The sequence below is a fragment of the Chanos chanos genome, chromosome 16 (assembly GCF_902362185.1).
Source record: "Chanos chanos chromosome 16, fChaCha1.1, whole genome shotgun sequence".
Classification (NCBI taxonomy): domain Eukaryota; kingdom Metazoa; phylum Chordata; class Actinopteri; order Gonorynchiformes; family Chanidae; genus Chanos; species Chanos chanos.
This window is the reverse complement of record NC_044510.1, coordinates 17,258,039-17,272,163: the sequence shown is the minus strand read 5'-3', so window position 1 is coordinate 17,272,163 and position 14,125 is coordinate 17,258,039. Positions and strand designations below refer to the sequence as shown.

The window sequence follows — 14,125 nt, the reverse complement described above, 5'->3', positions numbered from 1 at the left end:
CGTGACCTCTTTTTTTCTTGGCCCTCTTGTTTTGGACACAGCCCCTGGGAAAAGCCCTGAATTCCTGAATTAGAGAAAAAATGTCCTGCTTTACAAATTTACTCTCAAATGAAGCTATTACAGGAACACAGGGCTACACGGTAGACCTAAATAGTATCTTTTCTGGTAATTCTTTGTTTTAAAATGCTATAGTAAAGGTCAGAACTAGAGTCTATAATCTGTGCTTAAACTGCTTATCTATATATTTAACTTTGAAAAAAAATATTTACATAAGCATTTTGCAAAAGTCTTCAAGGCATGAAATACGCTCAAGAATGTTTGAGAACGATCAACTTAAGCTGAAAATGGCAAAAAAAAAAAAAGGTCCTCTAGTTGATTTGAATATTCATAAAAAATTTGGCTTTTGAAAAAGGCCATTGGTCCTCTGTGTAGAGATATTTAATATGTATTAGGTTCGAAAGGCGTTCCGGGCCGCCCCACTGCGTAACGCAACGTCTGTAGGGACTCGTGACGGAGTTGATGATGTGAGCGTGTTTGTTATTTCCTGGTGCGTTAAAACTTTGACTTCAAAAGACAAGTTGTCAGTTTATTTTTTCAGACGTGGACTTGACAGCTCCTATCCTAATTTTAAGGTCAAACGTGGAAGTGTCTTTGCAATGGCTGTTGTCAACGGTATTCACGGAGGAGAGATGCATCAGGCCTTTAAAAGTTTTCTGGAGTATCCAGTCTCATTCGCTAATCTCACCGACAACGGTAGGTTGGTCGTTTTGCTTTGAACTTCAAGTTTATGAAGTTTTGAACTTCATATTGTTGATGTTCTTGTGTTTTTGTGTCACAGCAATGACTTTCTGGCACATACGAAGTTTCTGAGGAAACTTTCCGACTTTGAATATATCACTTACAACGTACAGCCCGTGTGCAAGTGATGCAACATCGGAGCAACAAGCCGTTCGGATCAGCTCCCGTCCTAATGCCGCCCAAACGCAGAAAGCAACATTTTTAAGACCAGAAGTCCAGTAAGCTACTGTGTGCAGGTCATATTTGGCGTCGGTAGATAAACTGAATCTACGACTTCATTGATTATTTAGTTGATATTAGTGTGTCTGTCGCTTGCATCATGTGAACTGATGCAAGGTGCTGCCCAGGGCAGTTTTGGACTCAACCTTCTTCGCGTCTCGTGTCGCTGTGCTAAGGAGCACTGTCACAGGAGACAAGAGTCTCATTTATATAAACTCTTTAAATAATGTCTTCCACTCCCGGGGTCGTTGGTTTCCTGCGTGGCATTTAACTGCTCTAGCGGTCTGTAAACGATGCAGTATAGGTGTCTCTGCGAGGTTAATGAGCGCAGTTAATATTCTTCAGAGACACAGATAATATTTTCTATGGAGATTTCTGCTCATTAGTTGAACAGATGCTCCTTAATTTCTCTCTTGGGTCGCACCTGACTGCACATTTCTGACGGTTTTTTGGCACTAACACACTCGCTCTAATTTATATTCTTTTCTCTCAGTTTACAGTGATAGAACCTACTAACTTATTAGTTACTTACCTAAGTACGTTGCATATTAAAAGTCACTAACACTTTCGAATACGCTGTCTTGGGTGACTAAGTGATATTTGAAGGCTTGGTTTGTTAGCGCATTAACTGCTCTTATGATGTGACAAGCCATTTCTAAAACGTTGACAGTAACTTATAGGTATGAAGACATTATGTATGCACCGTGAGCATGTCTTAATAAGTCAAGTTGACCATTGAAGACTTGTACAAAACACGTAATACATTCTCCCGAACCATCCAAGTTATTTCTCGGAGCTGCTACTTTAGACGGTGCGGGCGGTTTCTGCTGGAATAACTTTCCCCTTTTCGGTTGGTCGTCAGGCGCTTACAGGGAACATTCAAGCAAGTGAATTCCAAGTCATTGCTGTTTTTTTTTTTTTTGTGGGGACTAATAAAAACGTAGTTTGATCACAGAATGCTGAATACTTACAATAGCCGTCTTTTGTTTACTGCATATGCAAATCTTAGGAACGCTTAAGAAGGGACATCGCAAGGCAGTCACGCGAGTATGTGGCATACCTTTTGCCGACCATATTGTAAACGTCTAAACTTTAACTTTATAGTACAAACTTCCCTGATATGCTCATTTAGGGGATCTCTCCTGGATTTTGTATGAGCACTTTCAAAAAGACTCAACGCCGCCGAGCCAAGTCGCACAGAACAAAATGTTCTTGTCGGTCTTCCAAAAACCACAGTAATTTAAGTGTGCACGCGCGTTCCTCCATGAACGCGCTCTCTTATATTTCTTATTCTTGGTCGTATGTCATTTTCACTCTCACGACGCCCTGAATGAAACAAAATTGTACCATGATGGAATGCAGCTTCGGGGATTTTTTTTTTTAACTCTGTGTGGAATTTCTCCGAGCTCTGTATGGGCACAGTAAAGGCAATGCCTGCTCTTATAGGGCGCGTGTGTCGACCGTCTCACACTTAAAGATATTTATAACTCATGTGCTATAGGCGCGTGATTTCTGTACCTGCTAATATTTTCCTGCACTTGGAAAATGTCATAACACAGTCCATCGTATAACACCGAGACAAGGTCGACCTGTGTAACGTATACAGAACGCCACCTGATTCGTTTGCCTTCAAGGACAAAGAGCATGAGGAAAGAGGGCGCTGAAGCATATGATGGTTAAAAAAAAAAAAAAAGGTCGCATACATCGTAAATAAATGATCATTTTTTCCCCCCTGCAGGCTGGCATGTGCGCACGTTCCGCACTAACGCGAGTGCTCAGTGTCAGAGCCTGTGCTGTTGCCGCAGCAGCCACTCCTCTTTGCACGTGCCGTAGCCCTGCCCCCATCAGTGACTCAGTTCACACCCTCTGCACGTGTTTGGACACGAGTGCTCCGCTGTTGTGGAAAAATACAGGCATTGCGACCATACAGGACAAATAAATAAATAAACACGCACACATATACAATTCGGATATATGCATATATATGTATGTATGTATGTATATGTGTATCTATCTATCTTACACACAATTCATTCAATTCAATTTCAATACAGTATTATATACAATTATAATAATAAGCGCGCGCGCGTGTAATCCGAATTATGAGCGAATGAGTGAATTATGAGTGAATTCGATTGCATTTTGTGAAATACTTTAAAATGGTTGGTGAAGTAATTTTACAATTCCGTAGGGTATAACTATACCACACCGTCGGCACCGACATTGGCCGCTATATGCGAAATGGACATATCTCTGTTAGAAGCCCTCTGTTAGATTTCGCTCTTTCCTGCGCTGAGGGTCACTGAACGGGGACTGTGTGTCTGTACATTAGAGATATGAGACTGTAAGAGACACTCCGTTCCCTATACACATAGACTTCGCACGTATACAACCGCTGCCCAATTGTAGCGGTTATACTGACCAATGAGAATCCAGGAATCTGTTCAGTCCCATCTCTTTAGATTTTTACTGATTAATATTCATATAAGTGCATTCGAGCGACCTATCAGCGGAGGGATTGTCTGAAGAGCTTTGTAACCTCATGAATAATAATAACTTGAGCACAAGACAGTGGAGGCGGTTGGTACGGTTGTGTTTTTGCTTTGCCTGAAACGGCGGCTCTGTAGTTGGACATTTGGATATCCGAAATAATACAATTCCACTCTCCCTTTGTTTCGTTATTTTTTTTTATTCCTGAATTATCGTCTAGGAGAGAAAACAATGCCCGGTCAAGCGACGGTAACCTTAGCCTTAGCACCAAGCTCTGGCTCGCAGAAGTCTTTCCCCTTTGTTTTGAAGAAAATAATGGAGATTCCGCCACCCAATATTCTGGAGGAAGGCGAAGACGGTGAGAATTGAATGTCGTTTTGTTTATCGGTCGCTTAGACCCCTTACACGTCACAGTGACATTGTTGTATGCCTGCCGTAATTTTAAATGGTAAAAGAGTCAGATGAGAAGATCGCTGTTTGAATGTATGTTTGTAACTACTAGTCGTTACTTGAGGAATATTATTCAAGAAAAGAAAGCTTGTATGCGTTTGGTGTTTGTAGCTCAGGCTGTGACTTCATAGACATGTTTTCACTAAGCGTTGCGGTTGTGGAGACAATAAGATGGGTACATATGTTGTTTGAGTCGATCGCTCTGGCAGTTCCTCCCATGGCCGCTATAGTAAGGGGGTGTGTTCCGTTGCCAAAAGAACACGGAGTTCTGCTCGTCGATGTTGTTAGTGCTGTGGACACAATGAGATGTGGACTTCTGGGGTTAAATCGGAAAGGTGGATAAAGAATACTGAACGGGCTGTGCTGGGATTTGGTTGTTTGGGACCTCAATACGCCAGTCTTCACTGAGCGTGTGTTTGTGTTTACTCATTCTACCTCACGTGATGAGGTTCTCTCAGCTACATGTGCTATGTTCTTTAAACACTCTCTCTCTCTCTCATTCACACACACACACACACACACACACACACACACACACAGGGTCATAGCTAAATTTCTAATCCATGTACTGTTCTTACCATGTTTCACACATGACTGTCCTTATCTTTGTGTATCTTCCTTCAGTCAGAGCGGCTTTCATGCTGCTACATCAGTTTACATTCTTGGTTTATCTGTTCATTCATTCATTCATTCCAGTCTCTTTTTTCACTCTCTTTTACTCTCTCTCTCTCTCTCACACACACACACACACCCTTACACCCTGTCTCTGTCTCTCTCCATCTCTCATACGTGTGAAGTCTTGAATGTCATGGGAATGTCTCTCTGTGGTCCTGACCTCCTCTCTCACCCTCTGTCCATTCACAGAGATCGAGAAGGAGAAGCTCTGCTCCTCCGAGGATGGGGAGTCTGGAGGAGGTGGAGGGGGCAGTGGGGCAGCAGGTGGAGGTGGTGGGGCTACAGGTGGGGGTGTCTCAGCCTCACTGACTCCAACCATCTGGGACAAAACCATTCCATATGATGGAGAAACGTTCCACCTGGAATACATGGACTTGGATGAATTTCTCCTGGAGAATGGAATTCCTGCCTCCCTGGAGGAGGAGCTCCAGAAGAGCCACTCCCCACTGGAACCTCAGAGTACCCATGCCCCGCCCCCTGGCCCACGGGCACCCACAGAGAAAGAGAAGGAAAAAGAGAAAGAGAGAGAGAAAGAGAGTGAGGAGGTTGATGAAGAGGAAGATGGAGTGTCAGTGTCAGATGTGAGTGAGTTGGAGGTGACAGACAGTACAGGAACAGGTGAGACACACACACACACATATAAATACATACACACACACACACATATAGATACATACATGCGCGCACACACACACACACACATATAGATACATACACACACACACACGCACACATATAGATACATACACACACACACACGCACATGTATAGATACATACACGCACACACATACATGCACACACATACACGCACATGCATACACGCACACACACACACACATGCATACACGCACACACACACACACATGCATACACGCACACACACACACACACACACACACATGCATACACACGCGCATACACACACACACACACACACACACACACACACATACACGCACACACATACACACACATGTGTGTGTAACAGTGTGGATCTGTCTGTATGTGTGTAACAGTGTGGATCTGTCTGTATGTGTGTGACAGTGTGGATCTGTCTGTATGTGTGTGACAGTGTGGACCTGTCTGTATGTGTGTAACAGTGTGGCGCTGTCTGTATGTGTGTAACAGTGTGGATCTGTCTGTTTGTGTGTGACAGTGTGGATCTGTCTGTATGCGTGTGACAGTGTGGATCTGTCTGTATGCGTGTGACAGTATGGATCTGTCTGTATGTGTGTGACAGTGTGGATCTGTCTGTATGTGTGTGACAGTGTGGATCTGTCTGTATGTGTGTAACAGTGTGGACCTGTCTGTATGTGTGGATCTGTCTGTATGTGTGTAACAATGTGGACCTGTCTGTATGTGTGTGACAGTGTGGATCTGTCTGTATGTGTGTGACAGTGTGGATCTGTCTGTATGTGTGTGACAGTGTGGACCTGTCTGTATGTGTGTGACAGTGTGGACCTGTCTGTATGTGTGTGACTGTGGATCTGTCTGTATGTGTGTGACAGTGTGGATCTGTCTGTATGTGTGTGACAGTGTGGACCTGTCTGTATGTGTGTGACAGGACATTGATGGACATGCAGTGTAGAAACTGTGACATTGAAAACTGGATGGAGCTTTTCACTGACAGGCTTATTGGTCTTGTCCCAATCCAGAGACTAAAGCCACTCCGACCAGAGTCACTCCCACACCCATTAACCCGGATGAGATCGAGGTGGATGTGAAGTTTGAGCCCGACCCGACTGACTTGGTTCTGTCCAGCGTTCCGGGCGGGGAGCTGTTTAACCCCCGGAAACACCGCTTCTCAGACGAGGAGCTGAAACCACAGCCCATGATCAAAAAGGCCAAGAAAGTGTTTGTCCCCGAGGAGGCCAAGGTGAGGCTCTCTCTCACAGCAGTTAAACACACACAGACACACACACACACAGAGGTCAAACACATGCACACACACACACACTCTCTCACACCTAGGCACACACACTCACGCACACACACAAAAGGTAAAATGCACACAGACAGAGGTCAGATTCACACAGACAGAGATCAAACAAAGACACAGAGGTCAAACGCACACAAACGGAGGTCAGAAGTACACATCCAGAGGTCAAACGCACACAGACAGACAACAAGCGCTTTAAAAAAAGATAGGATTGTCCACCAGCAAATAAATTACAGATAAAAAACAGACTAGAAAAGATTAGCATTAAGATCAGATTAGCATTAAGATCAGACACAAAGCTACTCAGGTGACCTTTCCATTAGGTCTCAGCGCAGACAGACAGAAAACAGCAGACAGAACTGACAGACAGACAGAAAACAGCAGACAGAACTGACAGACAGACAGAAAACAGCAGACAGAACTGACAGACAGACAGAAAACAGCAGACAGAACTGACAGACAGACAGACAGAAAACAGCAGACAGAACTGACAGACAGACAGACAGAAAACAGCAGACAGAACTGACAGACAGACAGAAAACAGCAGACAGAACTGACAGACAGACAGACAGAAAACAGCAGACAGAACTGACAGACAGACAGAAAACAGCAGACAGAACTGACAGACAGACAGAAAACAGCAGACAGAACTGACAGACTACACTGACATTCATTAGATCTCGACACACTGTTATGATAAGAAAGAGAGATCCGGAGAGCAACAGAGAGAGAGAGAGACACACACGCGCACACACACACACACACAGAGAGACAGACAGAGAGCCACACACACACAGACATAGAGACAGAGACAGAGAGCCAAGGACCCAAGTATAGTTGGGCATAGTTGGGTCAGTTTCCCCTTTAATGGAAGAACACGATGGTGAAAGGACCTCTCACACCGACACACACACACACACGCCTCTCACACCGACACACACACACACGCCTCTCACACCGACACACACACACACCTCTCAAACCAACACACACACACGCCTCTCACACCGACACCAACACACACACACACACACCTCTCACACCGACACACACACACACACACACACCTCTCACACCGACACACACACACACACGCCTCTCACACCGACACACACACACACCTCTCAAACCAACACACACACACGCCTCTCACACCGACACCGACACACACACACACACCTCTCACACCGACACACACACACACACACCTCTCACACCGACACACACACACACCTCTCACACCGACACCGACACACACACACACACACCTCTCACACCGACAAACACACACACACACACCTCTCACACTGACACACACACACACCTCTCACACTGACACACACACACACCTCTCACACCGACACACACACACACCTCTCACACCGACACACACACACTCCTCTCACACCGACACACACACACACCTCTCACACCAACACACACACACACACCTCTCAAACCAACACACACACACGCCTCTCACACCGACACACACACACACACACGCCTCTCACACCGACACACACACACACACACACGCCTCTCACACCAACACACACACACACGCCTCTCACACCAGCACACACACACGCCTCTCACACTGACACACTCTCACACCGACACACACACACACCTCTCACACCGACACACACACACACACACCTCTCAAACCAACAATCACACACGCCTCTCACACTGACACACACACACACCTCTCAAACTCTGCTCCCTCTTTCTTTCTGTCGTTCTGTCGTTCTCTGTTCAGGACGACAAGTACTGGTCGAGGAGGAAGAAGAACAACATGGCGGCCAAGCGCTCCCGGGACGCGCGGCGTCTGAAGGAGAACCAGATTACCGTGCGCGCCGCCTTCCTGGAGCGCGAAAACGAGGCGCTTCGACAGGAAGTGGCCGAACTCCGCAAAGACTGCGGCCGCTGCAAAAACGTCATCTCTCTGTACGAGGCCAAGTACGGGCTGCTGTAAGGGAGGAACGCAGGCCGAAAACGAAAACCCCCCCAAACTCAAAACCTCTCAGATCCAAACAGACAGGCAGGTGTGGAGTGGTTCAGGGTCGGTAGGAGTTTTAGGAGAGGTGCACACACACACACTCCTGATATCGCTGTAAACCCATGTCATATCAACTGGTGTACTGAAGACGACTGGTCCCCAGTACAGAAGACCGGCGTCCACCGCTGACGCTCACGAAAGGACAGGAGAAGGCTCCGCAGGTGACCGGAGCCACACGCGTGCGTGCGAACGCCATTTATACCGAAGTGAAACGATGAGTGGAGTCCTGTCAGGTCCCCCCCCCCGCCATAGCATGACCCCCACCCCCCCACGGCTCTGAGCAGACGACACACGAGCCCCCCCCCCCCCCCCTTTCTCTGTCCCTGTCTGTCTCTGTTCTCCGCCTGCGCTCGTTGGGACGTGGGGAGGAAAGAGCTTGAGTGACAGGCGGACGAGGAGACTTGTTCTTTGGAGGAGAGAGAGAGAAAAAGAGGAAGGCAGGATGAAAAGAATACATTACAAAGCGAAACGAGAAAATGCCCAGAGGGAGGATAGAGGATGTATGTTCAGGAGGTTTAGATATGGAAGAGAAAGAAAAAGAAAGAGTGTGTGTGTGTGTGAGTGTGAGTGTGTAGCAATAAGATACAGAGAGGGGCTGGAGGCCTCTTGTTTCGTGGGTCGTTGTTGTTTAGTGAGATGAAAAAGCATGTCCCACACTTTAAAGCAATTACTTTTGTTTTCCACTAGACAAACACACACACACACACACACTCTCACTCTCTCTCACACGAATGCATACTCTTAACTCTGCTTCCACTGTTCCTGAAAATGGGCAGACTGTGTGTGTGCGTGTGCATGTGTGCGCGTGCGTGTGTGTGTATGTTTTGAAACCAGGCGTGCAGACTGTTATTCTTTGATGTGGTAGCATCTCAGTGAATAAATAATTATGGTAATTATGGTGTGTGAAGTTTTGGTGCTTGTTCTAAAAGTACTGGAGCGCACCGTGCATGTTTCCTGTCTGTCTGCGTCGGTCTGTCTGACACACAGAAAAGCCTGTTTATCTCTCCATCAGGTCGTCTGTCCTGTTCTTCCCAGGGCAGATCACGTCCGACTCCGATGGGATTTGTGAGAAACGGAAAATGAACGACAAACAGTTGATTTCTCTGTAGCATCCCGATGGCACACACCAGCATTCTCTGTCCCTGCTAACAGTTTGTCTGTTTTCTCCCTGGAGAAACATCCCAGACCACCGAGAGGCCGGGGCTTTGTTTTAAACGGAGAAAACTATGGTTTGGATAGTTTTTGGAAGATAATGGAAATACTGGAATTTTCTCTCTGTTTGGTTATAAGTGAACTGAGAGCAGTATTGTCTCATGCAATATCTCATCTGATTTGACCTCATGTGCCCTCATCCCATGTGACACAGTAAGCTCCTCCCACAGCGGGGACTCACAGGGAGGTCTGTGCTTAGGTTTGAAGGCTTGTGTGTGTGTGTGTGTGTGTGTGTGTGTGTGTTATGGACATGGCTATGCCCTATAACAACAGTGATACAACAGTGTTTCTCTATAAGACTCAGATATCTTTAACCTTCAACTATACCTCTCAGCCACACACACACACACACACACACACACACATGAGGAGCAGGGAGCATTATTTCTGAATATTGTCTGGAGTGTTATTGTCTGTAGATAACATGTAACATATTGACATAAACATAAACATGTGAATGACACACGGCGGATTGGGCTTCCAGTGCTAATAACCCCACAGCAGTTAAAGATCTTCTTTATTTCATTCAGAGCCGTTCACTGCAATTTCCTAACACACAGTGGACTTAGGAATTCTCTAAGTGAACAAGGCGGCGCCAAATTTAAGCAAAACAGAACAGTTTTTGGGGGGTTGTTTTTCATGGTTTCTACTTTGCCAAATTTATTCCAAAATTATGACTGATTTCATAAAAGGGAAAATGAGTTTCGTTTTATTGGACGTTCGTTCTTTTTTTTTCTTTTTTTTTAACCAAAGCATTTTAAAATAATATTTTTTCATAAATTCAGATTGACTTAGTTCTGACTTGGACTTTGCCTTGTGTAGTAAATACAGTAATGTCTCCTCCTAGAGGAGCAGCATGTCTTTTCTGTTCAGGTCAAAGACCCACAAAACACGTCTCTCTCTCTCTCTCTCTTTCTCGGTCTCTGTCTTATTTTAAATCTTAGTGTGAATCTCCCAGCACACAGTAATGAGGCCTGACTCAGTCTCTCTCCCCCTCCCCGTCAGCCGCCGGGTCACAGGTGCTGTCTTTCCATACGTTAGGGTGACACTGTTCACCCCTCTTCACTCTCAGTCAGCTCTCTGTGGCCAGCCTGGCTGTGCTGGTTAGGTGCCGTGTGTGTTTTTACTTTGGGAGATTGGTGAGTAGCGTATCTTCCTGGGACAGATCATAGACTCTGGGTCGGTGGCCTTCGGCTTGGATTTTATACTCTTAAAAAACAAAACAAAACAAAAAAAAAACCTGAAACATGCAAAAACCGAAGGTACTAAAAACCTATAGCACACACACACACACACACACACCGACACACACTGAACATACACCAGGAATCTTCTAGATAACTGCATAGCTCCATGATTTGTAGCAGTTTATGTTTTAACATTGATTCCATAAGGGCAGTGTATTGCTCCGTTTTAGATAACCATGCCTCCCTCTTTAGAACATGGACTATTTTTAAACTGTCTCTGATGCATTTATATGACATTTGTGATTTGTTTGTTTGTTTGTTTGTTTTTTAATGTGTGATGTTTTAGTGGGTTTTGTTTTTATATGAAGATGTTGTTTGTTTGATTTTGTTGTTACTTCAGCACTGGTGGGTTTAGTATAATGGCCACTAGGTGCTAACTATGCTTTCCTCTGTCATATATCTCAATAAAAATGACTTTGATTCGGAAAGATGTGTCCGGTGAGTCTTGACCTTGGTGTTTCTAATGAGTGGGTGATGTTGTCAGTGGGTGTGGGATGTAGTCAGTGGAGGGGTGATGTAGTCAGTGGGTGAGTGATGTAGTCAGTGGAGGGGTGGTGTAGTCAGTGGAGGGGTGGTGTAGTCAGTGGGTGAGTGATGTAGTCAGTGGAGGGGTGGTGTAGTCAGTGGAGGGGTGGTGTAGTCAGTGGGTGTGGGGTGTAGTCAGTGGAGGGGTGATGTAGTCAGTGGGTGTGGGGTGTAGTCAGTGGAGGGGTGGTGTAGTCAGTGGAGGGGTGGTGTAGTCAGTGGGTGTGGGGTGTAGTCAGTGGAGGGGTGATGTAGTCAGTGGGTGTGGGGTGTAGTCAGTGGAGGGGTGGTGTATTCAGTGGGTGTGGGGTGTAGTCAGTGGGTGTGGGGTGTAGTCAGTGGAGGGGTGATGTAGTCAGTGGAGGGGTGATGTAGTCAGTGGGTGAGTGATGTAGTCAGTGGAGGGGTGGTGTAGTCAGTGGGTGTGGGGTGTAGTCAGTGGGTGAGTGATGTAGTCAGTGGGTGAGTGATGTAGTCAGTGGGTGTGGGGTGTAGTCAGTGGGTGAGTGATGTAGTCAGTGGAGGGGTGATGTAGTCAGTGGGTGTGGGGTGTAGTCAGTGGAGGGGTGATGTAGTCAGTGGGTGTGGGGTGTAGTCAGTGGAGGGGTGATGTAGTCAGTGGGTGTGGGGTGTAGTCAGTGGGTGAGTGATGTAGACAGTGGGTGTGAGGTGTAGTCAGTGGGTGTGGGGTGTAGTCAGTGGGTGAGTGATCTAGTCAGTGGAGGGGTGGTGTAGTTAGTGGGTGAGGGGTGATGTAGTCAGTGGGTGTGGGGTGTAGTCAGTGGGTGTGAAGTGTAGTCAGTGGGTGTGGGGTGTAGTCAGTGGGTGTGAGGTGTAGTCTGTGGAGGGGTGATGTAGTCAGTGGAGGGGTGGTGTAGTTAGTGGGTGAGGGGTGGTGTAGTCAGTGGGTGTGGGGTATAGTCAGTGGGTGAGTGATGTAGTCAGTGGAGGGGTGGTGTAGTCAGTGGGTGTGGGGTGTCGTCAGTGGGTGTGAGGTGTAGTCAGTGGAGGGGTGATGTAGTCAGTGGGTGTGAGGTGTAGTCAGTGGGTGTGGGGTGTAGTCAGTGGGTGTGGGGTGTAGTCAGTGGGTGAGTGATGTAGTCAGTGGGTGTGAGGTGTAGTCAGTGGGTGTGGGGTGTAGTCAGTGGGTGAGTGATGTAGTCAGTGGGTGTGGGGTGTAGTCAGTGGGTGTGGGGTGTAGTCAGTGGGTGAGTGATGTAGTCAGTGGGTGAGTGATGTAGTCAGTGGGTGTGGGGTGTAGTCAGTGGGTGAGTGATGTAGTCAGTGGGTGAGTGATGTAGTCAGTGGAGGGGTGATGTAGTCAGTGGGTGTGGGGTGTAGTCAGTGGGTGAGTGATGTAGTCAGTGGGTGAGTGATGTAGTCAGTGGGTGTGAGGTGTAGTCAGTGGAGGGGTGATGTAGTCAGTGGGTGTGGGGTGTAGTCAGTGGAGGGGTGGTGTAGTCAGTGGGTGAGTGATGTAGTCAGTGGAGGGGTGGTGTAGTCAGTGGGTGAGTGATGTAGTCAGTGGAGGGGTGATGTAGTCAGTGGGTGAGTGATGTAGTCAGTGGAGGGGTGGTGTAGTCAGTGGGTGTGAGGTGTAGTCAGTGGGTGAGTGATGTAGTCAGTGGGTGTGAGGTGTAGTCAGTGGGTGAGTGATGTAGTCAGTGGGTGTGAGGTGTAGTCAGTGGGTGTGAGGTGTAGTCAGTGGAGGGGTGATGTAGTCAGTGGGTGTGGGGTGTGGTCAGTGGAGGGGTGGTGTAGTCAGTGGGTGAGTGATGTAGTCAGTGGAGGGGTGATGTAGTCAGTGGGTGTGGGGTGTAGTCAGTGGAGGGGTGGTGTAGTCAGTGGGTGAGTGATGTAGTCAGTGGAGGGGTGATGTAGTCAGTGGGTGTGGGGTGTAGTCAGTGGGTGTGAGGTGTAGTCTGTGGAGGGGTGATGTAGTCAGTGGAGGGGTGATGTAGTCAGTGGGTGTGGGGTGTAGTCAGTGGGTGTGAGGTGTAGTCAGTGGGTGTGAGGTGTAGTCTGTGGAGGGGTGATGTAGTCAGTGGAGGGGTGGTATAGTCAGTGGAGGGGTGGTATAGTCAGTGGGTGAGTGATGTAGTCAGTGGAGGGGTGGTGTAGTCAGACACACAAATGGGAATATGCACACAGGCACATAAAGAAGGTGTGTGAGAGTGTGTATGTGTGTGTGTGAGCGTGTGTGTATGTGTGAGTGTGTGTGTGTGTGTGTGTGTGAGTGTGTGTATGTGTGTATGTGTGTGTGTATGTGTGTGTGTGTATGTGTGTGTATCTGTGTGTGTGTGTGTGTGTATGTGTGTGTGCATGTGTGTGTATGTTTGGTCTTTCCGCTTCCCAGTGTTCCATCCTCATTAACATTCAGGCTGCATTTGTGTGTGCGGTTGCGTAATGCAGACATTCACACACAAGGGAGCAGTGTTGCATAAGGCCTGCTTCAAACAGGAGAGGAGAGGAGAGGAGAGGAGAAGAGAGGAGAGGAGAGGGG

At 47.0% G+C, this 14,125-nt stretch overlaps 1 protein-coding gene across 2 annotated transcripts; it reads left to right on the top strand.

Annotated features, from left to right (window-relative positions):
* Positions 1-531: 531 nt before the first annotated feature.
* Positions 532-8,875, top strand: tefb (TEF transcription factor, PAR bZIP family member b). 2 transcript variants are annotated; one of them, XM_030794087.1, is made up of 6 exons: positions 532-547; positions 633-753; positions 3,728-3,865; positions 4,822-5,250; positions 6,290-6,510; positions 8,339-8,875. In XM_030794087.1, the coding sequence occupies exons 2-6, from the start codon at positions 657-659 to the stop codon at positions 8,552-8,554; spliced, it is 1,101 nt and encodes a 366-aa protein (XP_030649947.1). In that variant the 5' UTR covers positions 532-547; positions 633-656; the 3' UTR covers positions 8,555-8,875. The 2 variants fall into 2 exon arrangements, with proteins under 2 accessions (XP_030649947.1, XP_030649948.1); XM_030794088.1 differs by lacking the exons at positions 532-547; positions 3,728-3,865 and having other exon boundaries at positions 552-753.
* The last annotated feature ends 5,250 nt before the right edge of the window (positions 8,876-14,125 follow it).

What these genes read in the sequence shown, in the direction of transcription:
- tefb (XM_030794087.1), top strand. Translation starts at nt 657, where the DNA reads ATGGCTGTTGTCAACGGTATTCACGGAGGAGAGATGCATCAGGCCTTT. An exon ending in CGCTAATCTCACCGACAACG is followed by an intron (nt 754 to 3,727) that starts GTAGGTTGGTCG and finishes ATTATCGTCTAG; the next exon opens with GAGAGAAAACAATGCCCGGT. An exon ending in GACAGACAGTACAGGAACAG is followed by an intron (nt 5,251 to 6,289) that starts GTGAGACACACA and finishes GTCCCAATCCAG; the next exon opens with AGACTAAAGCCACTCCGACC.